At 30.1% G+C, this 25,097-nt stretch overlaps 1 protein-coding gene across 1 annotated transcript; it reads right to left on the reverse strand.

The window, feature by feature from the left end:
- Positions 1-19,338: 19,338 nt before the first annotated feature.
- On the reverse strand, positions 19,339-22,335 carry LOC115964336 (mitogen-activated protein kinase kinase kinase 18-like). Its single transcript, XM_031083670.1, has 4 exons — positions 22,200-22,335; positions 21,932-22,002; positions 19,850-20,001; positions 19,339-19,690 (listed from the first exon to the last, which is right to left on the reverse strand). The coding sequence occupies exons 1-4, from the start codon at positions 22,333-22,335 to the stop codon at positions 19,339-19,341; spliced, it is 711 nt and encodes a 236-aa protein (XP_030939530.1).
- Between the last annotated feature and the right edge of the window lie 2,762 nt (positions 22,336-25,097).

The raw sequence follows: 25,097 nt of genomic DNA on the forward strand, positions 1-25,097 counted from the left end.
AGAGTTTAGGTCTGTTTGAGTTGTGTGTGGGTCTGTGGGTGTTTTGGTGGTGGTAAGGATTTTCAGTGATGGCAGTTGGTTCGGTGGTTGGTGGTGACATACTTTTTTGTGGGTAATTTTGATGGTGACAGAATTGGTGTTTGTGGCTGAGTTTGGTGGAAGGTGCTGTCTGTGCTTGCCGGAGAGAGAGACGAAAAAGTTGAGAGGAAAGAGAGATGGAAGAGAAGTTAGAGAACTTATGGTGTTTTCAGTTTTCAAAAACTGGGTTTGATGGCATTTTGGTTATTATCTCATCTATGTGGGACCCGGTGGCAGTGTATGGTTCAACTAACAGCACCTATAACCGAAAAAGACAAAAGCTATTGCAGGCTGTGGGCTCCACCAAAAAGTGAAAAAATTGGAAAATTAGGTGTGAGGCAGGATTCACATCAGGTGCAATACCTTAGAATCAGGTATTGCACCTGGTGCAATACCTCCACTTCCCTCACAATTTTTTTAACTTTTTAATTTTAATCTTTTTACTCTTTTTAAATATATTTTATTTAATGGTTGAGATTGAAAGATGCTTTTTCAATCTTTCAATCTCAACTATTGATTAGGTATTGCACCAGGTGCTGGTACAATACCTAGGGTATTGCACCTGATGTGAATCCCGGTTTTGAAATATGAAATATTGGAGCCAAACAACTTTTTTCAATTTTAGGTTTTGAGTGAGATAGAGTTTTGAGAATTTAGTTATGTTTCTGAGTCACGTGTTTTGAGTTCAGAGTTTTGAGGTTTGAGATACTTCTCATCCAAATACTCCCTAAATTTTTTATATTATTTATTGGTATAGTTTATATTATTTCAATAAATTGTACGTAAAAATAAAAATTAAGATGTTGCGTTATAAAATAAGATGGTAAAATAAATAAAGTAGATTTTGAGGTTGTAAAATAGAATTTTTTTGCATTTTTGAATGCTAATGCTCTAAGGGTTTGTTTGGTGGGAATATGGAAAAGTGAGAGGATAAAATATGGAGGGAGAATGGAAAAGTGGGAGGATAGAAAAGTTTTTAGTTTTCTTCATTTTTGTTTGGTTGATAGGGTGGAAAAGTGGAGGGATTGAAAACTTTTTAGTTTGGTTGAAAATAAAGTTTGTGTAAATTTACCGTCATGTCCCTCTTAAATAAAACAAAAAGTAGTATGTTATACTTTTTAAAAAAATTGTGTACAGATGAAAGTAGATATTTCAAAAAATAGCATAAGAGCAACCACATCAATTCGTGTATTATACACACCTATTTTGACACTAAAAACCTATTTTTTCTATTTTACACACCTATTTTTACAAAACACACATATCAGTTTATCTATTCTATCATCTGTTTTATTTATATAATCATTTTCTTACTTTTCTTATTATTATTTTATCTTAAACCTCTCTCTTCACTTACGAGACTCTGTTCTAGAGTCTTCTCTGAAACTCCTCTCTATTCAAACATTTTCACTCCTCTCTATTCCAAACTTTGAAATTTCAATCCAAGTAGGGAGCATGGTGCCGATCTGAAACTCCGATCCAAGCTGAAATTTTCATATGAAATTCAAACTCCAATCTGAAATTTCCATCTGAAACTCCAATCCAAGCACGGTGCCGATTTGAAACTCCGATCCAAGCACGACGAGAAGAACGCCGATCCAAGCACTCCGATCCGCCACAAGCGTTGATCCACTCCTCTCTGTCTCTGTTGGTGTGTCCGTATGTGGGTGTGTTTGGTTTTGTGGTGTCTATGGGTGATTTTGTTGTTGATTTTGTGGTTGATTTTTGATTTTTTCTGTGAGAGTGTGTGTATTAGAGGAATAAGCAGATGATGAGGGCGTTGGTTGTGCAGATAGAGAAAAGAGAGAAAAAAAGGAGCGAAATTAGAAATGATTAAAATAATGTATAAACGAGTTACAGTAACCGTGTATATATGCATGGTTATTGTAACTCATGGAAATTTTTAGAAGACTTTACCCAGTTTTACATGAGCTGATATGGGAGTTTTTTTGGCCAAAATATGTAAAATGAAAGAGTTTTTGTATTATAGAAGAGTATCTACCAACTAATGTGGATGCTCTAAGAAATCATCCAAAAGTGTTTTCTTAAATTAATAATAAAAATAAAAATTAAGAAAAAAAGAAGAAGGAAAAGAAGAATAACCCACCACCTGACAAAATCAAAGAAAGAAAGAGAAAAAGAAAAAGAAAACAAAAAGCCAGCGTTACAAAGGAAAAGTCAAAAGAAAAAAAGAGCCAAAAAACGTTAAAAGAGGTGGGGGTAATTTTGTCCAAATATTTTTCGTACTTTTCACTCCAATTTTCTCTCAAATTTGGAGAGATTGTATTTTGAAGGGGGAGGAGAGAAAACTTGTGGACCCCACCACTTTTCTCTCCCCCTCTCCCTCTCAACGAAACAATGAAAAATATCATTTTTCACCCTATTTTTCTCTCCCTATTTTCCATCCTCTATGTTTTCACTTCAATCAAACAAACCCTAAAAGGTTGTATAAAAGTCTTTTTTTTTCTAGTTTCTAAAAAAAAAAGTATTTATTTTATTTTATGATATAAATTGTAATTGTTGGTTATAAAAATAAAAAATAAAAACAAAAAAAGTTTAGTTGTTGATCTCATAAATTATATTATGAAATTATTAATATAAGAAAATAAAATTATCAATATAAGAAAATAGTAGTTTGTTTTTATGAATTCATTTTAAAGAAAAGTTTAGTAAATTCTAAGTTATTTCATTTAATTAACAAAAATAATCCTCTTTAAAAGGAAAAGCCAAAAAAAAATGTGCCCCATATAAATTGTAAAGTATAGCCATCAACAATTGCAACCCAGCCGCCCACTTACTCCCAGATTTACTAAATTTCTCTCTCTCACAGATTGCAAATCTAATTAATTTCTCGCACAGTCACAGATTTCATTGCCGCCCACTTGCTCTCATTAATTTAAATTTCTAGATTTCAAACCTCCATCGCAAACAAATGTTATTTTATTTACAAATCAAATATATTTTCATTAATAGAAATTATACGGTCTTCTAATAGATCTCATTATTTATTTATCATTTCATTTAAAGATTACCATTTACTTAAAATTATTAAGTTAATAATAAGTTTCTGTTTAAAATTTGGGCGGACACCAAAATAGTGGCCCCACATAAATTGAATCAGTGCATCTCCTCCTTTTTCTTTTCTCTTGTTTCAATCAAGCGTTGGAAATCAATTCTTTTCAAAGAATCCGATGCCCCACACTATAATGACAATCTTTTGCCCTTTCATATCGCAATTGGGGTTAGTTGGGATGAGCTGTCAACCACTAAAGTCTAATACATCTATTTATATCTTTTATATATAAAAAGCACTAATACCCGCTACGGTGCTTTGGCACAATGCTTTTAGTGTGTTCACTGTGCAAATACTGTAGTGGTAACAATGCTTTGGTGAGGCATTTTTTTTTTCCGGTTTCGAACAGTAGCTACAGTTTTTTTTCTTCCGTTTGTACTTTTTTTTTCCCTTTTAATATATTGTTTTACTACACAACAAATTTCACAATATTTTAATAATTATTGAGGTGTCAATTTCTTATAAGTCAAAATAAAATAATAAAATATGAAACTGTGACCAATCACAACTGAAAATAAATGTTTTGTGAAAATGTTGTGACACTTGTTAAGTAAATGTGTAAAAACTATCGTACTTTTGGTTTGTTCAAGTAGCATTGTAGCTATAGTAGCTATAGAGTTTTTATTTTTTATTATTTTTTCTTCAGTCTTCTGTTTGTACTTTTTTTTCTTTTAAATATTTTCTTATATATAAAAAGCGCCAGTGCCCGCTACAGTGCTTCGGTACTGTGCACTCAGTGTGTTTGCACTGTGCAAGCACTGTAGCAGTAACAGTGCTTTGGTGAGGCACTTTTTTTTTTTTTTTTTTTTTTAGTTTCGAACAGTAGCTACAGTTTTTTTTTTTTCTTTTTGTACTTTATTTTTCCCTTTTATATATATTGTTTAACTACACAACAAATTTGACAATATTTTTACAATTATTGAGGTGCCAATTTTTTATAAGTCAAAATAAAATAATAAAATATGAAACTGTGACCAATCACAACTGAAAATAAATGTTTTATGAAAATGTTGTGACACTTGTTAGGTGAATGTGTAAAATCCATAGTACTTTTGGTTTGTTCAATATGTACTGTTCATCGCTTTTTTTTTTTTTTTTTAATTTTTTCCCAGTCATCGATTTGTGCTCTTTTTTCTACGGTATTTTTGCACTGTTCATATACAATTTCATTTTGGTTAGCCACTTTGTCTTTTTTTTTTTTGAACAGTAGCTACAATACCAAGTGGCACTGTAGCTACAGTAGATACTTTTTTTTTTTAGTATTCTGTTTGTACTTTTTTTCCCTTTTATATATATCACAGTACATCCAATGTTTTTGCACTGTGCGCGCACTATAGCTGCAACAGTGCTTTGGTTTCGTGAGTCATTTTTTTTTTTTCAACTCTTTGTTTATTCAACTGGCATTGTAGCTATAGTGCCTAAAGTTTGTTTGTTTTTTTTTTCTTTTTTTTTTTTTGTTTTTTCAGTATTCATTTTTTTTTTTTTTTTTTCTTTTAAATATTGATGTAAGCTGACATTTATATTGTTATATTGACACAATAAATTTCACAATATTTTCACAATTATTGACATGTAAATTTCTTACAAGTCAAAATAAAATAATAAAATATGAGCCTGTAACCAACCACAACTGAAAATAAATGTTTTATAATAAAAGTGACTGTGCCACTGCAATACTTCGGCACTGTGCATCTAGAGTGTTGGCATTGTGCAACACTGTAACTGCAACAGTGCTTTGATTTCGTGAGCCCTTTTTTCGTTTTCTTTTTTCCCATTTGTTCAACCCCTTTGTTTATTCAACTGGCACTGTAGCCACAATGCCTAAAGTTTTTTTTTTTTTTTTTTTTTTTTTTTCTTTAAAATATTGATGAAAGTTGACATAACAAATTTCACAATATTTTCACAATTATTGACGTGTCAATTTCTTACAAGTCGAAATAAAATAATAAAATATGAGACTGTAGCCAACTACAACTGAAAATAAATGTTTTAAAAAAATGTTACAACACTTATTGTTATCACAATATTTTCACAATTGTTGAAATCTCAGTTTCTTATATATCAAATAAAAAAATGCTAAATCCACAATATTTTCACATAAATTTCACAACAAATCAAAGGTAAGCTATTATTGATGGATAGCACTGGAGCTACAATGCTTTTGGTTTATTCAACTACAGTGCCTAATTTATTTATTTTCAGTAATCGGTTTGTGTTTTTTTTTTCTTTGAAATATTTATGTAAGCTGACATATATATTGTTATACTGACACTACAAATTTTACAATATTTTCACAATTATTAACGTGCCAATTTCTTACAAGTCGAAATAAAATAATAAAATATGAGACCGTGACTAACCATAACTGAAAATAAATGTTTTGAGAAAGTGTTACAACATTTATTATTATCACAATATTTTCACAATTGTTGAGATTTTAGTTTCTTATAGATCAAATAAAAAAATGCTAAGTCCACAATGTGGGGGCCGGTCAGTCACTAAAGTTATTCAAGTCAAGTTAATTGGGCCTGTGGCCCATCCGAGGAGGCAAACCTGCCCGAGGAGGCCCATATCAGATTGAAGGGGTAATCAAACGAAGGGAAGAGGGAATATCACGAAAGGTGAGTTCAGTATTCGTCCGAGGACAAAACCCTTCTTGGCAATACGAGTCCGAGGACGATCAGGACGCCATCTGGTTACAAACATACCTCGGAGCTACGTTATCACTCAAGGTGGGATAAGGGGCCAAAGGTGGGAGAGAGAGAAGGCAAACAAATATTTATGGTAACAGTTGCCTCCGCATTAATTGCCTCTCAATCAACTCTCTGGCCGCATTAATGTGGAAATGATGCCTGAACAGTGATGAAGCAGCCTTACAGCTACTAGAAAGAGGTTCCAGAAGGTGTTAGATGAGACAGAAAGAGATCCCTTGAACCCAACCTACATGTGTGTGGTGAAGATGGAATAAAGAGGGCGGTATATAACATGAAAGGAGAGCATGCAGAAAAGGGATCGGAACATAGAGAGAAACAGAGAGAAGACTGAGGAAGAAAACTTAGAAAGAAAAGAATTGTATTGGTTTCAAAGAAAAACCGATTGTTATAGCGGCTCTGATCCATCTATAAACGTGAGGTTGAATCTTTTTACTTCTAGAAAGGTTAATCTAGTTCTTGAACACTCACGCTCTACAAATTGTATTGTTTGGGCCCCTAACATGCTAACCCAATATCATTTTGGAGTTGTTACGAATTGAGTCCTTACACACAACATTTTAAAATTAATTTCTACCGTGCCTAAAGTTTTTTTTTTTTTTTCCCATAGTTAATCGGTTTACTGTTTTTTTTTTTTTTTTTTTTTTTTTTTTTTTTTTTTCTTTTTTTTCTTTTTTAAATATTTATGTAAGCTGTCATATATATTGTTATACAAACACAACAAATTTTACAATATTTTTACAAATATTGAAGTATCAATTTCTCACAAGTCGAAATAAAATAATAAAATATGAGACTGTGACCAATCACAACTGAAAATAAATGTTTTGAGAATAACAATAACAATGTTATCAGTTTAAAACCAATAATAACTTGTCATTTAGAATTTGTTTTAAAAATGTTATGAATGTAGCATTTCTCTCAAATAAAATAAAAAAAAATATCTATTCGGATCCTAAAAATGAAGATATTGTGAAAATATTATGATATTTTGTTGTATTCTAAGATTTTTTTTTTTAATATAATCAAATTAGGTGATCCAAAATTCACGATTTCACACACAAAATCTATATTAATTTTCTCACTACTGGAGGCAGCACGTGCCTTACACGTGCAACCAATGCTAGTATATATAAGAAGCGGCTATGCCGCTACAGTACTTCGGTATTGTTTATTCAATGTATTTGTACTGTTCATATCATTGTACATCTACAATGGAAATTTGGTGAGCAGTTTTTTTTTTTTTTTTTTTTTTTTTAGTTTCGAATAGTAGCACAGTAGTTACAAATTTTTTTTTTTTTGCCTTACGTTTGTACTTTTTTTCTTTTATATATATTGTTTTACTAACACAACAAATTTCACAATATATAAAAAGCGGCAATACTACTACAGTGCTTCGATACTGTTCATTCAGTGTATTTGTACTGTTCATATCACTGTACATCTACAGTGGAAATTTGGTGAGCACTTTGCTTCTTTTTTTTTTTATTTTTTTTTTAAGTTTCGAACAGTAGCACAGTGGTTATAGTTTTTTTTTTTTTTTTTTGCCTTCCGTTTGTACCTTTTTTGTTCTTTTTTTTTTTTTGCCTTCCGTTTGTACCTTTTTTGTTCTTTTTTATATATTGTTTTACTGACACAACAAATTTCACAATATTTTTACAATTATTGAGGTGTCAATTTCTTATAAGTTAAAATAAAATAATAAAATATGAAACTGTGACCAATCACAACTGAAAATAAATGTTTTGTGAAAATTGTGACACTTGTTAGGTAAATATGTAAAAGTTACAGTACTTTTGGTTTGTTCAAGTGGCACTGTAGTTACAGTAGCTAGAGAGTTTTTTTTTTTTTTTTTCTTCAGTCTTCCGTTTGTACTTTTTTTTTTGTTTAAATATTTATAAGAACTCGCATATATATATATATATATATATTGTTATACTGACACAACAAATTTCACAATATTTTCACAATTATTGAGGTGCTAATTTCTTATAAATCAAAATAAAATAATACAATAATAAAATATGAAACTTTGACCAACTACAACTGAAAATAAATATTTTGTGAAAATGTTGTGACACTTGTTGGGTGAATGTGTAAAAATTACTAGGGGTGTGCATAGGTCGGGTTGAGGGGAGTTTTTGACCCAACCCACCATGGTGGGTAAAAAAAAAACCCAACCCAACCCAACCCAACCCATCACATAAGTCCAACCCAACCCACATGGGTCGGGTTGAACCCATGGGTTTGAAATTTTTTTTTATTATTATTAAATTGAATAGAAAAAAAAATTAAAATATTAAAAAAATCTAAAGATTAGTATCAATGTAACTCCTTAAACGCAAACAATATTAATGACTAAACAACAATAGTAATTTATTAAGATTTGTGTGAACTAATTGGCTTTTATATAGGATAGGAAGAACTGGCTATTTAAAAAAATTTATTAATTATATAATATATTTTTTATATATATATTAAATTAGTATTAGTAGGAGAAACTAAGGAAATGCTGCTCTACAACTGTTTTTTTTTTAATTATTAAATATAATATATATATATATATATATATAAGTGTCCTACAATTGATTTAAAAAAAATTATTAAATATAAAAATATATTTTAAATATATATTAAATATGGGTGGGTCGGGTTGGGTTTGGCGGGTTTGTAATTTTATGACCCAAACCCAACCCAACCCGCCATAAAATTTTTTTTTGTAACCCAACCCAACCCACCAAGCCTTAAAAACCGACCCAACCCGGTGGGCCGGGTTGGGTTGGGTCGGGTTTGGCGGGTCGGTGGGTTTTCTACACACCCCTAAAAATTACAATACTTTTGGTTTGTTCAATATGTACTGTTCATCACTTTTATTTTTTATTTTTATTTTTTCCCTATCATCAATTTGCGGTCTTTTTTCTACATTATTTTTGCACTGTTCATACATCGTTTTTCACTGTTCATCTACGGTTCCATTTTGGTTAACCATTTTGTCTTTCTTTTTTTTTTTTAAAGCTTTGAATAGTAGGTACAGTACCAAGCGGCATTGTAGCTTTTTTTTTTTTCTTTTTTCTTTTAGTCTTCTGTTTTTACTTTTTTTTTCTTTTATATATATCATTATACAACCAGTGTTTTTGCGCTGTACATCTACAGTGCCATTTTGTTGAGCCACTTTATCCTTTTTATTTTTTTATTTTTTTATTTTTTAAGTTTTGGACAGTAGCTACAGTACCAAGTTGGTTTACTCAACTTTGTTAAGCCAAAATTCATTATTCCACATACAATTTTTTTGGGTTGCCTTTTTGTATATTTTTTTCTTTACACACTATTTTAAGTAAAAACACATAGTTTTGCACACAAAAACAAAAATTTAGGAAAAAAACATTTTTCATCCTTTAGTTTTGGGACAGTTTACAATTCTTCCTTAAACTTTAAAATCATGCAATTTTTCCCTTAATATTTTGGAAAAGAGCAAATATATCATATTGTTATTCTCTCAGTTAAATTCTAATGAAAGCTTATGATTCTTAAAATATTTTATTGTGTAATGTCTAAATTACTCATGCTAAATTTTAACATCCTAAAAATTTTCTTTACATATTTTGATTTTGAAATGATAAAAATTCTTAAAAAGATAGAATGATGATATTCAATGACACAAGCCTTTTGTTATCTTATTCTTTTTTTTTTTTTTTTTTTTAAAATAAATTTCTTAGCAAAACTCAGTTGTTTATAGTTGGAAGATGATGATATTCGTTATCATTCTTAGAAGTTTTTAGAGAATAGATATATTGTCTTTAGCAAGTAGGTACTAAAAAACTATTATAGTTAAATAAATATTTATATATTAAATAACTACCCTAACTTTGTGGTTGATCAAAATTCTTAAACGAATGAGATTAACTTTTTTCAACATAATTATCAAAATTCTTAAAATTAATGTCTCTTTTGATTAATGTAAATCACTATGTACTTTAAAAACCAAATGATTCATATCTTTGTTTTATAATACAAATAAAATTTAGAATTGACCTTAATTACTATAGTACTTTTTTTCCACGGCAAGTACGTGCTGCCCTAACTAGTCTTTATATAAAAAGCGGCTATGCCGCTACAGTGATTTGCCACTGTTCATTTAGTGGTTTTCACTGTTTATTTACAGTGAAATTTTCTTGAGGCACTTGTCTTTTTTTTTTTTTTTTTTACTAACACAACGAATTTCACAATATTTTCATAATTATTGAATTGTCAATTTCTTATAAGTCAAAATAAAATAATAAAATATGAAACGTGACCAACCACAACTAAAAATAAATGTTTTGTGAAAAGCGGCAATGCCACTACAGTATTTTAGTAATGTTCATTCAGTGTTTTTGCATTGTTTATCTACAGTGTCATTTTGGTGAGCCACTTTGTCTTTTTTTTTTTCTTTTAAATATTTATGTAAGCTAGTATATATATTGTTATATTGACACAACAAATTTCTTATATATAAAAGCGGCAATGCCGCTATAGTGATTTGCCATTGTTCATTCAGTGGTTTTCACTGTTCATCTACAATGAAATTTTCGTACTAAAAAATGCATAGATAATACTAATTTCTTAATCTTAACAAAATTTTCTACATGATTAGAATAATTACATATAAGATATAGATTTATCTGTATAATTAAGTTATCTTTTTAGAGCTATACAATGTAAAAGTATAACCTAATCATTAATCACTTTCCAAAAACTTCCAAAAGTATAAAAAATTAAAAAAAAAAAAAAAAAAACCCTTCCCCAAGAGCTTTTCTAAGAGCTACAATGAATATCTCTATTTCTGTTGTTGCAGTAGCACCATAACAGTAAAGCACTATAGTTCTCTCCAGGTTGTCTTTGCACACAAAAGTTGATCCAATCTTTTCTTCTTAAAGAGATTAATTTTGAATGTTTGATCTTGAAGTTCAGAAGAAAACTTGTCACCACCATAAATCTCTTATCTTACCAAGTGATATTGTCATGCCACCTGAAATGAACACAACGATCATAATCATAGTTAGTTTTATGATGGTATAACAAAAACTTAACCAACCGAAAGTCCAACATGAGGGCAATATCAAATTTATAAAATAAGGTAAAAACCAATGATTTAAAACTCCAAAACATGAACTCAATTTAAGGTTGTTCTTTTTACCCCTCTTAGTTAACAATTCCACCAAACTCTTTCTTAATGCATCCTAAAACTATTGCAATCCACATATCAATAATCCACAACAAAACCTTTGGTCAAGAAAACAAAAAATAAACATTATATCTAGGACCAAAGTAACAAAACACAGCACTACAGCTAGTTTGGTTATTTAAATAGAATTTTTCATTTTTCAAAAATCAAATCAACAAATTAAGCCACAACCCAACTCGAGTCAATAAAACCAACATCAAGCTACTTGGAACAACTATACAGTTAACACTAATAGTACACGGTAATAGTTCCAAAAAGCTATTTACAAGGCCTACACAAACAGCGGAAAACTATCACACACAAGTCACATATCAGACAATTTCCCTAGACTCAAGCAACAAACCTTGCATGGACTACTCACTAACAACTCTCCGAAATCAATAATCTCTAAGAAAAATTCAGCAAAAAAATGATGACATGATTAGGTTAAATGACTTCTATAATGCTAGAAAACATGTTTAGCTTCTTCATAATTGGTTCATCTTTCTTTTTTTTTTGGACAGAAAGATAAGAAAATGTGGATTATTACTTTCTTTCTATCTGATATGTTTTAATTCCTTACATAGTCATGTTATATATATATATATATATATATATTTTTTTTTTTCATCCTGACTTGAAAGTTGATTGTGCTAAGAATATTACGTCACTCAACTATAGAAGATTGAGAAGGTTATGATGATACAAAAGAGTTGAATTTTGGGATGGTTTGGCTGCGTTTTGATAGGGACATTGGTCAAAGTTCAAATTTTTGGTGGTTTGAGAGAAGGAATTGGGTTTTGTATCTCTGATTGTAGCTTGCTTTGTTGGTTGGGTTTGAGATTGGGTTTTGTATTTAGACAAAACTTAAGAACTATTCACAATTTTATCTAAGGTTTAAATGCATTGTTGTTACAAAATTTTTTTTGTTCTTGAAAATTGTTATTTTCTTAGCCAATAATGGTACTTTTTAGACTTCAAACCATATTGTCCTATTATTGCATGTGTTAGGATTTGGCTGGATTGTCTTTTCACTTATGCAGCACTCTAAAGGAAGAACTTTGTTTAATCTAAAGGACAGAAAAAACTATTGCTAAATCTATGTAATACACTCTGCTCCTGTCCTGTATCATTACTTGGGTCGTTAAGAATCATCTCTGCATGAAAAGTTTGAGTTGGTATTAAAGTTCATGTATATCTATGTAATACACTCTGTTGCAGTCCTGAATCATTACTTGGGTTGCTAAGAATCAGCTTTGTGTTTTTAGTCTAGTCTTATATATAAAAGCGGCAATGCCGCTACAGTGATTTGGCACTGTGCATTCAGTGTTAAAACACTGTTCATCTACAGTGCAATTTTGGTGAGTCCCTCTATCTTGTCCATTTGTGGAATGCCAAACAATGCATTTTGGCTGAATATAAAATCACTGTAGCTACAGTGATTTTGGTTTTGTGAGCCACTACACTATAGCTACAGTGCTTTTTTTTTTTTTTTTTTTTTTTTTTTTTTTTTCAGTAATCAATTTGTGTTTTTTTTTTTTTTTTCCCCTTTTAAATAATTATGTAAGCTGGTATATATATTTTTAGGGTCACGTTTTCCTGGCTAGGCCCAAGATGCATGAGACTTTAGACCAGTGAGCCCGGTACAATGAATTTGTAGAGAGTGGGCCAAAGAGCTAGACTTCAGTATATGGACAACGGTAATTATGGTGTTCTTCAAAGACCGAGTTTTCCAGAGAGAATTGGTCCTCGGCATGATCCGAGGAGCTTTTTCTGGTGCCTCTGGTGTGTTGGGGGGGGGTCTGCTGTCCATATACTGAAACCTAGCTCTTTGGCACACTCTCTACAAATTCATTGTATCGGGCTCACTGGTCTAAGGTCCCATGCATCTTGGGCCTGGCCAGGAAAACGTGACCCTACAATATTGTTATACTGACACAATAAATTTCACAATTATTGACGTATTAATTTCTTACAAGTCGAAATAAAATAATAAAATATGAGAGTGTGACCAACCATAACTAAAAATAAATGTTTTGAGAAAATGTTGTCACTATAGCTACTGTGATTTTGGTTTTGTGAGCCACTGCACTATAGCTACAATGCCTAAAGTTTTTTATTTTTTTTTTTATTTTTTCCCTCTAGTAATTGGTTTGTGTTTTTTTTTTTCTTTTAAATATTTATGTAAGCTGATATATATATTGTTATATTGACACAATAAATTTCATAATATATTCACAATTATTGACGTGTCAATTTCTTACAAGTCGAAATAAAATAATAAAATATAAGAGTGTGACCAACCACAACTAAAAATAAATGTTTTGAGAAAATGTTACAACACTTATCATTATCACAATATTTTCATAATTGTTGAGATCTCAGTTTCTTATAGATCAAATAAAAAAAATTCTAACTCCACAACATTTTAAAATTAATTTCTATAGTGCCTAAAGTTTTTTTTTTTTCTTTAGTAATCTGTTTGTGTGTGTGTGTGTGTGTGTGTGTTTTTTTTTTTTTTTTTTTAGTGAGGTGCACTTTTTTTTTTCTTTTTTTCCCTTCAAGTAATCCAATTGATTTGAGCTTTGTTTTTGTTTTTGTTTTTTGTTTTTGTTTTTTATTTTGTTTTTGTTTTTTGTTTTTTGTTTTTGTTTTTGTTTTTTTAAGATCTTTGTATGTTTACTTTATAGTTGCAATGCAAGTTTTCATTGTAAATACACAAAAGTGGTTAATATTATACACATTTGCACAAAAAAATGGTAAATATTGTACAAACTTTGTAAATGTGTACAAAATTTGCCAATTTTTTGTGTCTATAATATAAATTTACATTGTAAGTACAATGTATACATAGAGATATTGTGAAAATGTTGTGACGCATGTGTCAATTCCTTATGGGTTAAAATAAAATAATAAAATATCATATTGAGATCTAGCACAACTAAAATGTCGTGACATTTTGTTGTTATTATAATATATTCACAACTATTGAGGTGTAAGTTATAGGTTAAAATAAGATAATAAAATATAGGACTAGGATCTGTCATGGTTGAAAATAGAGGTATTGTGAAAATGTTGTAATATTTTGTTGTATTCATAGACTTTTTTTTTGTTGGTTTAGTCAAATTTAGTAATCTATATATAAAAAGAGTAAACGGGAAAAGCTATCATAGCTTCGTTACAATAGTTTTGACTTGTTCAATTTTCACTGTTTTGCAGTCCTTTTTTTTTTTTTTTTTTTTTTTTTTTTGTGTGTGTGTGAATGTGTAACGTTGCAATAGATTTGCTATGTTATTTTTTATTTGTCCAATTCACACTGTTTTACATTATAATAAAATATTAACACAATAAATTAGCACAATATTTTCACAATTTTTAAGATGTTAATTTCTTATAATTCGAAATAAAATAATAAAATATCATACTAGGAACAACCACAACTAAAAATAAAAGTAATGTGAAAAAAGATGTGTACATTCACAATATTTTTTACAATACTTTCATATCAAATTATAGGTAGTAATTTGTTTTTGGTTCTAATTTTAACTTACTAATGAAATTACTTTTTAATCCACCAATAACAACATGTAACAACCTACTACTTATGATTTGTTATGAAAATATCGTAGACATAGCATTTTTTTAAAAAAAAGGTTAAAACATCTTGTTGTCTTCACAATATTTTCAAAGATGTTGAGCTATCAATTCTTTACAAGTCAAAATAAAATATAACAAAATTATAAAGGAATTATGAAAATGTTATACCATTCTGTTGTGTTTTTATGGGTTTAGTCAGATTTGTTGAGCCAAAATTCACTATTTGACATACAATTTTCTTGGTTTGACTTTTTGTATTTTTTTTTCTTTGCGCACCGTTTTAAGTAAAACCACATAGTTTTACACACAAAAACAAAAACAAAAACTTAGGAAAAAAACACTTTTCATCATTTATGTTTGGGTTAGTTTACAATTCCTCCTTCTTAAACTTTAAAATCAAGCAATTTTTCTTTGATATTTTGGAAAAGAGCAAATATGTCATGTTATTATTCTCTTAGTTAAACCCTAATGAAAGCTTATGATTTTTAACATATTTTATTGTGTAATTTCTAAAATACTCCCACTAAATTTTAACATCCCAAAAATTTTCTTCTAGTATTTTGAGTTTTAGATGGTAATAATTCTTGGAAAGTTAGAATGATGATATAAGGTTTTTAATTTGTTATCTAAAGAACATTGATTTTCTAGGTTTAAATTTTTATAACTTAAAATTTATCTAATGGAAAATTCGATAACAAATGCCTTTTGTTATTTTTTTTTTAATTTTTATTTTTTATCTTCTTAGCAAAACTCAGTTGTTTATTGTTGGAAGATGATGATATTCGTTTTAATTCTTAGAAGTTTTTAGTGAGTGGATATATTGACTATAGCTAATAAGTACTAAAAAATTATTATAGTGAAATAGATATTTAAATGTTAAAAAGCTCGCCTAATTTTGTGGTTGATCAAAATTCTTATACGAATGATATTAACTTTTTATGACATAATTATCAAAATTCTTATAATTAATATTTCTTTTGATTAATATAAATCTCTATGTATTTTAAAAATCAAATTATTTATAACTTTTTTTTTGTGATACAAATAAAATCTAGAATTGATCTTAATCACTACTTTTTTTTTTTTCATGCCTAGCACGTGCAAGTTTTTTTCATGACTAGCACGTGCTACCCTAACTAGTATATATAAAAGCATGAATACGCTAAATCACTGTAGCTATAGTGTTTTTTTTTAAAAAAAAAAAAAATATTTATGTAAGCTAGTATATATATATATTGTTATACTGACACAACAAATTTCACAATTATTGACGTGTCAATTTCTTACAAGTCGAAATAAAATAATAAAACATGAGACTGTGACCAATCACAAATAAAAATAAATTTTTTGAAAAAATGTTACAACACTTATTGTACAGTGCTTTTGGTTTATTCAACTGGCACGGTACCTACAGTGCCTAAAGTTTTTTTTTTTTTTCTTTTAAATATTTATGTAAGCTGGTATATATATTGTTATACTGACACAACAAAAACGAATGCGCTAAATCAATATAGCTATAGTGCTTTGGTTTCGTGATTCCTTTTTTTTTTTTCTCTTTTTTTTTTTCTACGTTTTGAACAGTAACTACCTTGGCACTGTAGCTACAATAGCAACAGTTTTTCTTTTTTTTTCCTTTTAAATATTTATGTAAGCAGGTATATATATTGTTATACTAACAAAAAAAATTTCACAAAATTTCACAATTATTGACGTGCACGAATGTACTGTAGGTACAGGGCTTTGGTTTCATGAGCCACTTTTTTTTTTTTTTTTTTTTTTTTTTTTTTCTAGAGTTTTGAACAACAACTACAGTGCCAAGTGGCACTGTAGCTACATTTTATTTTATTTTATATATTTTTTTTTAGTAATCAGTTTGTGTTTGTGTTTTTATTTTTATTTTTTTATTTAAATATTTATGTAAGTTGGTATATATATTGTTATATTGACACAACCAATTTCATAATATTTTAACAATTATTGACGTGTCAATTTCTTACAAGTCGAAATAAAATAATAAAATATGAGACTGTGACCAATCACAACTAAAAATAAATGTTTTGAGAAAATGTTATAACACTTATTGTGCAGTACTTTTGATTTATTCAACTGGCACGGTAGCTACAGTGTTTAAAGTTTTTTTTTTTTTTTTTAGTAATTGGTTTGTTTGTTTGTTTGTTTGTTTGTTTTTAAATATTTATGTAAGCTGGTATAATATTGTTATACTGATACAACAAATTTCACAATTATTGACGTGTCAATTTCTTACAAGTCGAAATAAAATAATAAAATATGAGACTATGACCAACCACAACTAAAAATAAATGTTTTGAGAAAATGTTACAACACTTATTATGCAATGCTTTTGGTTTATTTAACTGGCACGGTAGCTACAGTGTCGAAAGAAGTGTTTTTTTTATTTTTTTTATTTTTTTTTTTTTCAGTAATCGGTTTGTGTTTTTTTTTTCTTTTAAATATTTATGTAAACTGGTATATATATTGTTATACTGACACAATAAATTTCACAATATTTTTATAATTATTGACATGTCAATTTCTTACAAGTCAAAATAAAATAATAAAATATGAGATTGTGACTAACCATAACTAAAAATAAATGTTTTGAGAAAATATTACAATATTTATTGTGTAATGCTTTTGGTTTATTCAACTGGTACGGTAGCTACAGTTCCTAAAGGTTTTTGTTTTTGTTTTTGTTTTGTTTTTTTTTTTTTTTCTTTTAAGTCTTTATGTAAGTTGGTATATATATTTTTATACTGACGTAACAACTTTCACAATATTTTTACAATTATTGATGTGTAAATTTCTTACAAGTCGAAACAAAATAGTAAAATATAAGACTGTGACCAACCACAACTAAAAATAAATGTTTTGAGAAAATGTTACAACACTTATTGTGCAATGTTTTTGGTTTATTCAATTGGCACGGTAGCTACAGTGCCTAAAGTTTTTTTTTTTCTTTAAAATTTTTATGTAAGCTGGTATATATATTGTTATACTGACACAACAAATTTCACAATTATTGACGTGTCAATTTCTTACAAGCCGAAATAAAATAATAAAATATGAGATTGTGACCAACCACAGCTAAAAATAAATGTTTTGAGAAAATGTTACAACACTTATTGTGTAGTGTTTTTGGTTTATTCAACAGGCACGGTAGCTACAGTGCCTAAAGTGTTTTTTTTTCCTTTTAAATATTTGTGTAAGTTGGCATATATATTGTTATTCTGACACAAAAAATTTCACAATATTTTCACAATTATTGACTTGTCAATTTCTTACAAGTCGAAATAAAATAATAAAATATGAGACTGTGATCAACCACAACTAAAAATAAATGTTTTGAGAAAATGTTACAATACTTATTGTTATCACAATATTTTCATAATTGTTGAGATCTCAGTTTTTTATAAATCAAATAAAAAAATGCTAAGTCCACAACATTTTAACATTAATTTCTATAGTGCCTAAAGTTTTTTTTTTTTTTTTTTTTTTTTTCTTTTAAATATTTATGTAAGCTGGCATATCTATTAACTATATAAAAAGAGCCAAAGGCTCATGAATAGTTTTTTTTTTTTGGTTTATTCCATCAGTGAGGTGCACTTTTTTTCCCCCTTCAAGTATGCCAGTTGGTTTGAGCTTTGTTTTTGTTTTTGTTTTTTTTTTTTTTTAAGATCTTTATATGTTTACTTTGTACTTGCAATGCAAGTTTGCATTGCAAATATACAAAAGTGGTTAATATTATACACATTTGCACAAAAAATGGTAAATATTGTACAAATTTTGTAAATGTGTACAAAATTTGCCAATTTTTTGTGTGTCTACAATATAAATTTACATTGTAATTAAGTACAATGTATACATAAAGATATTATGAAAATGTTGTGACCATGTGTCAATTTCTTATCGATCAAAATAAAATAATAAAATATTATACCGAGATCTAGCACAACTAAAAATGTCGTGACATTTCGTTGTTATTACAATATATTCACAACTATTGAGGTGTAAGTTATAAGTCAAAATAAAATAATAAAATATTGGATTGGGATTTGTCACGGTCTTATACAAATGAGATTAACTTTTTATGACATAATTATCAAAATTCTTAAAATTAATATCTCTTTTGATTAATGTAAATCTCTATGTATTTTAAAAATCAAATGATTTATATTTTTATTTTGTGATACAAATAAAATCTAAAATTGATCCTAATCACTACTTTTTTTTTTCCCATGGCTAGCACGTGTACCCTGACTAGTAAAATATAGAGGGGTAATTACACTAAACTCACCTGTAGTTTGGCCCGAAATCACTTTGTCTACCTGTGGTTAAAAAAATGCCACTTTACCTATCTGAGGTATGTTCCATTTGTTTTCCGTAACCCACCTCTGTTAAAATTAAGGGTAAATAGGTATTTTTGCCCAAATTTTATGTCTTTCTCCTCCCGAAACAAAAAATAGCACAAAAATGCAAGAGAAAGAAGATCAAAAAGTGGTATTTATCTCTCTCCATTCACACAAATCTTGAACATAAAGAACATACCAAAAATAAAAACCCAGATCAACCTACATAAGATCATTGACTTAATGACTCAGATTGTCTCGTTTCTGAGCAAGAATAATGCAACTTTCACAGTTAACATTTACCCTTTCCTAAGTCTTTATGGTAATGACAAGTAAACCCAAATTGATATCATCATCAAGCAGCAAGCTCAAATCGCCAGAAGAACATCTAAACTCATAATCTTCTGAGAAACAAAAAACCTCATAATCGGCCTCATCAATCTCAGAAACACAGGTAACAGCCGGTAGTTCTTCATCACCAAGTCTGTCAAGAAATGGGTGATCCATCAACATCTCAGCAGTAAACCTATACATATATTTCTTCACAAGGCACGCTTTCAGAAAATCTTTGGCTTGACTTGAAATCCCACCTGGAATTTCAGGCAATTCGCACTTGTCAGCAATAAGATTGAACAGATCTCGTTTGTTAAACTCTTTTCCCCTATCCCAAGGAGATTTCCCAGTTAACATTTTACAAACAACGCAACCTAAAGCCCAAATATCAGAGGGAGGCTCTTGCACACACTCAATCAAACATTCAGGTGCCATATACAAAGCAGTGCCTCTCAAGTCCATCCTCATCTTCTTCCTCTACTTTGACCTCTTGGCCAACCCAAGATCAGCAATCTTGGCCACAAAATGAGCAGCAACAGTAGTACTAGCACTCACATTCACAAGCAGAACATTCTCAGGCTTGATATCACAGTGTACATACCCACATCTATGAATATGATTAAGCCCTTTTAGAATACACTTGTTTGGTATTATAGATGAGGATGCAAAGAGTGTTGCTCCAGGAAATTTTGAATGTCATTGGGGAATTTATAGATATGATAGGCATTCAAAATATGCGACAGATGTTTCTGGTCAGAGTCAAAATAAATTTGTATAGCTTGAATAGAATATGGAATATCTTCCCAACAAATGGTGTGTATTCAATCCAAATGCCAAAGATCTGAGCAAACTAGTAAACAACATAAATTTTGCTTGCACCTTCGTAAATTGCACCACACTTGGATATGGGTCCTCTTGTAATAATTTGGATGCTAATGGGAATGCCTCGTATGCACTTAATATGTATTTCCAGATACAGAATCAGGATACAATGGCCTGTAATTTTCAAGGGTTGGCCTAAGTGACAAATTTTTTGGGTATGTTCTTCATGATCAAGGTTTTACTTTTTTGGGTATGTTTTTCATGTTCAAAATTTGTGTGAATGAAGAGAGAGACAAATACCACTTTTTGATCTTGTTTCTTTTGCATTTTTGTGCTATTTTTTGTTTTGAGAGGAGAGAGAGACATAAAATTTGAGCAAAAATACATACTTACCCCTGATTTTAACAGAGGTGGGTTACAGAAAACAAACAGAACATACCTTAGGTGGGTAAAGTGACACTTTTTAAACCGTGGATAGGCAAAGTGATTTCGGACCAAACCATAGGTAAGTTTAGTGTAATTACCCCAAATATAAAAAAGCAGAATACATAGAAAGTGGATTTGGGAGGCCACACTCTTACCATAGTCGCACGTATCAAGTATTTGCTTTACGCGTTTCTCAACACCAAAAAAACAATGGTTGTCGTCCCCCCAAATTTTTTTTTTTTTTTAAATGATAGTTTTAGGGGGACGGTTAAGAAATAATTTTATGTCACATAATTTAATTTTTTTTTTGTTAAAATTTTGGCCAATTTTGTAGGATATAAAACCAATAAATTTAACTTTTTAAATTTCACATATCATTTCGGTCATATTTTCAGTCATTTCATCAATTTATACCAATTTCTTATTAGATTTTCATATAATATATATTTACCGTTAACATTTCCAAAAAAGAAAAAGAAAAAAGTATTTGCTTTATTTTTTATTTTTCTAATCTATTATTTCATTTTATTCTTTTCTTGTTTTTTCTTTTTTCATTGCAGATTCTCCCTCTCACTTTCATTATTTCATTTTAGGCGTAAATGCACTTTTAGTCCCTACATTTTGGCTTTTTTCCATTTTAGTCACTACATTTTAATTTTACCACTTTTAGTCCCTATATCAATTAACGCATTTCATTTTGGTCTTTTCTGTTAGCCCACCAACGGAAAGTGCTTAGATGGCAATCTGATGCTAACATGGCCAATTAAAAAATAATAAAAAATTTTAATTAGCATTTAAAAAAAACCATGTCAGCTTTTAAATATAAAAAAAATATTAATCAATTTTAACAAAATTAAAAATGAAAAAACAAAATTAAAAATAATAAAATACATCAATTTAGATCTAATTCATTTTGAACAATAACACACAAGAACACAATCACAAATTTAAACATCAACATAAGAACATAAAGCACAAATCCAGAACCAAAGACAAAAAACACAAACTCAAATTTAAACATTAACACAAGATCACAAACACAAAGAACACAATAACAAACATAAATCTCCCAGCCAACCCAAAATGAGAAACATTTTCAGTAAAACATCTTCATTTTACAATGGTCGTGTACTTGAAAATGCAGTGGAACTCATTTTTCAATGTTTGTTTCTTGTAAAATGAAAAAAATTTCCTAGTTCTCAAGACACATGAAATGCAAGTATAGTTGCACAAACCACCACTGATCACCCAAAAATGTAGATTGGGAAGAAAAACAGCCACAACAACCACCCACAAACCCTAGTTTGAAATCCCCACCAACCTCCGACAAATCCACTCTGAAATCACCACCAGCCCACCCATAAACCCTGACAGAAATCACCACCAGCCAACCTAGAACCACCATCAACCACCCAAATAACAACCAAACCATCACCAGGCACCCAAAATTTTAGATCAGATAGCCAAAAAAAAAAACCCACGAATCTAGATCGGAAATCAGAACTTGTTAGCGTGAGAGGGTGGGAGAGGTGGGTGGCATTTGTGTTTGGGTTGAATTGGCATTTGGGTCATGAATTTGAGAAGAGAACTAGTGGTGGTGCTAACAATGGTGGAGCTAATGATGAGTGGTGACGACAACGGTGGAGCGAATGATGAGTGGCGCTGATGAAAGGTGGTTCCTCTGATGGTTGCTGCACTACTTGGTGGGTGAGTACCAGAAGCCATAACCAACCCCACTGTAAAACCACCCCATATTGGAAATGGCTCCGATTCAATTTATTTGAACCCAGATCTAAAGCCTTCGAACCTAGATCTGCTTTAAGTTGGCTTCAATTCGAACTCAGATCTAATGATTTTGAACCCAGATTTGGTTTGTGTTGGCTTTGATTTGGTTCATAATGCTAAGATCTTCGTTTGTTCCAATTTTTGTAGCTAGTTTTCTCTTTTTCCTATCGAAGATTGGAGCACCGACAAAAATTTTGACAAAAAGGGCCACCGTATATGCTGGAAAACCGACCTTAGGTGCTCTTGATCAACACCGGTCAAAGCAAAACTGCCCACAACAGTTTGGTGATGAAAGTGCCTAAATATCTTCCCGATTTGTGTTTGTTATTGTGTTCTTTGTGTTTGTGACCTTGTGTTAATGTTTAAATTTGAGTTTGTGTTTTTTGTGTTTGGTTCTGGGTTTATGCTTTATGTTTTTGTGTTGATGTTTAAATTTGTGATTGTGTTCTTGTGTATTCTTGTTTAAAATGAATTAGATCTGAATTGATGTATTCTATTGTTTTTAATTTTGTATTTTCATTTCTAATTTCGTTAAAATTGATTAATAAATTTTTTTATATTTAGAAGCTGACGTGGCATTTTTTTTTAATGCTAATTAATTATTTTTTAATTTTTTAATTGGTCACATTAGCATCAGTTTGCTACCTAAGCAATTTTTGTTGGTGGGCTAACGGAAATGACCAAAATGGATCGCATTAATTGATTTAGGGACTAAGAATGGTAAAATTAAAATATAGGGACTAAAATGAAAAAAAGCCAAAATGTACGAACTAAAAGTGCATTTACGCCTTCATTTTATTCTTCTCTTATTTTTCCTTTTGTCATGGCAGGTCTCCCTCTCACTTTTTTTTTTGGGTCCTACCAGCTCTCATTTGTCACCAAACATTTTTTACCCGATATACTCTCTCTACTCTATCATAGAAACTCTCCTGTTCTCTCATATAGAATATCATTAAAAAATCGAAAATTAGATAAAAAGTAAGAAAAGCCAGAAACCATCGGGATAACCAGAAAACTGAAAACTGGTGCAGTTAAACCGGTTCTAGTAACTAAAAAAAGAAAAAAAAAGGAGATAATATGAGAAATCTATGCTTTAAGCAGTTTGACTGGAATTAGATGTTGATGATGAACTTGTTTAGAGAGAGAAAGAGGAGATGTCTCTTTGAGTCTGGATTGTGGAGGAAAGAAAACTAGGAAAATAAAAAGAATTTCAAATTTTGAATAGATTTGATAGTAATTCACATCGGGGGGATGTTAAAAATTATATATATATATATATATATATATATATTTTACATCATTAAATATTATTTTATTTATTTTACTAACCCTTAACAATACACTCAACATTTTTATTTTTATTTTTACATAAAAACTCAATCAAATAATATAAACTATACAATCAAATAATTTAAAAAATTTTGTTTCTTTTTTTTCTCTTCCTCTTTTTCTCACTTCCTCCAATAATCATATTCTAGATCCGGTAATTTTTCCGATTCTTTGACCAGTTCGATTTTTAAAACCATTCAAGCCCAAAGAAACCATGTTTGTTCCAATTTTTAGGGCTGTTTGGTAAGATATGTTGAGTAACAGTTTTTAATATTTAAACAATATTATATATATTTTTGCACATTTTTTCACCCATACATATTTCCAAAAATACAAACAACATTACCAAATGGCCCCTAATAACCATGTAAGTTAAGGCTGTCCATGGGTCGGGTCGGGTCGGGTTTGTGCCCAACTCGGACTCGACCCGAATGCATCGGGTGGGGAAAAATTTAACTTGAAACCGATCCGAATTGAGTTTCAAATTTGTTGGTTCAGGTCGTATCGATTTCGGGTTCATATCAATCGGTTTCGGGTTTGCTATAGTGGAGCGAAATCTGGCCAAATTTTGGCCGAAATATTGCCGAGTCTCGTCAGATTTGGTTGGATCTAATGAGATTTGGCCAATATTTCCTCTGAATCTATAAAGATCGGGCCGAGATCTTGATGGATTTGCCTAGATTTGGTCGAAATCTCCCTATATCGTCGGACTAAGAGTTTGGACTTATCGGTTTTTGGCTGAAACTCGTGATTTCCGACAGGTGAAGAACAACTCATTGGGTGGGTCGGGTTTGTCAGTTTCTCAGACAAACAACCTGCAACTTGAATCGATGGTCTCGGGTTCTTGCGTCAGTGACCTGCGTCCGATTGAAACGCTGTTTTGATCGGGCAGTTTCGGGTGAAGAGAATCTGGTTTTGGGCGGGTCTTTAGGTCCAAGCGGGTCATGGACAGCCCTAATGCAAGTAACAACTACTCTCCAAGATAAATCTCCTAGCCATAATCCATTAGTAACAACAATGAGCTAAGCTTGGATTTTGGGGCAACGATTGTCACGACCTAAACCTATACTTCAGGATTTAGAGCATGACTGGCATGTTAATATCAAGTTTACCTCAATACTAACACGAATCAACTTAAACTTAAGGTGCTTATCAAAAATCGTTTCTTGTATTCCTGTTTATTTTCTTGTATAAAAGCCAATATAAACCACAACTATCAAAACTTTGAAACTTCATTTCATTTCGAACTTGCCAAATTACAACTTGGCTGAAACTTAAAGTATTCAGTAATTATTACATAACTAAACTTTTAGCAAAACTATTATTTACAAACCTAACCCCAATACATAAAACTGGGGTTCGAAACAAACTAA

The sequence above is a fragment of the Quercus lobata genome, chromosome 10, assembly GCF_001633185.2.
Source record: "Quercus lobata isolate SW786 chromosome 10, ValleyOak3.0 Primary Assembly, whole genome shotgun sequence".
Classification (NCBI taxonomy): Eukaryota; Viridiplantae; Streptophyta; class Magnoliopsida; order Fagales; family Fagaceae; genus Quercus; species Quercus lobata.

Coding starts and splice junctions, on each gene's coding strand:
- LOC115964336 (XM_031083670.1), bottom strand. CDS start 22,335: ATGGCTTCTGGTACTCACCCACCAAGTAGTGCAGCAACCATCAGAGGA. Junction 22,003..22,199: donor CATTGTTAGCACCACCACTA/GTTCTCTTCTCA, acceptor TGGTGGTTCTAG/GTTGGCTGGTGGTGATTTCT. Junction 19,691..19,849: donor GATCTTGGGTTGGCCAAGAG/GTCAAAGTAGAG, acceptor TCCTTGGGATAG/GGGAAAAGAGTTTAACAAAC.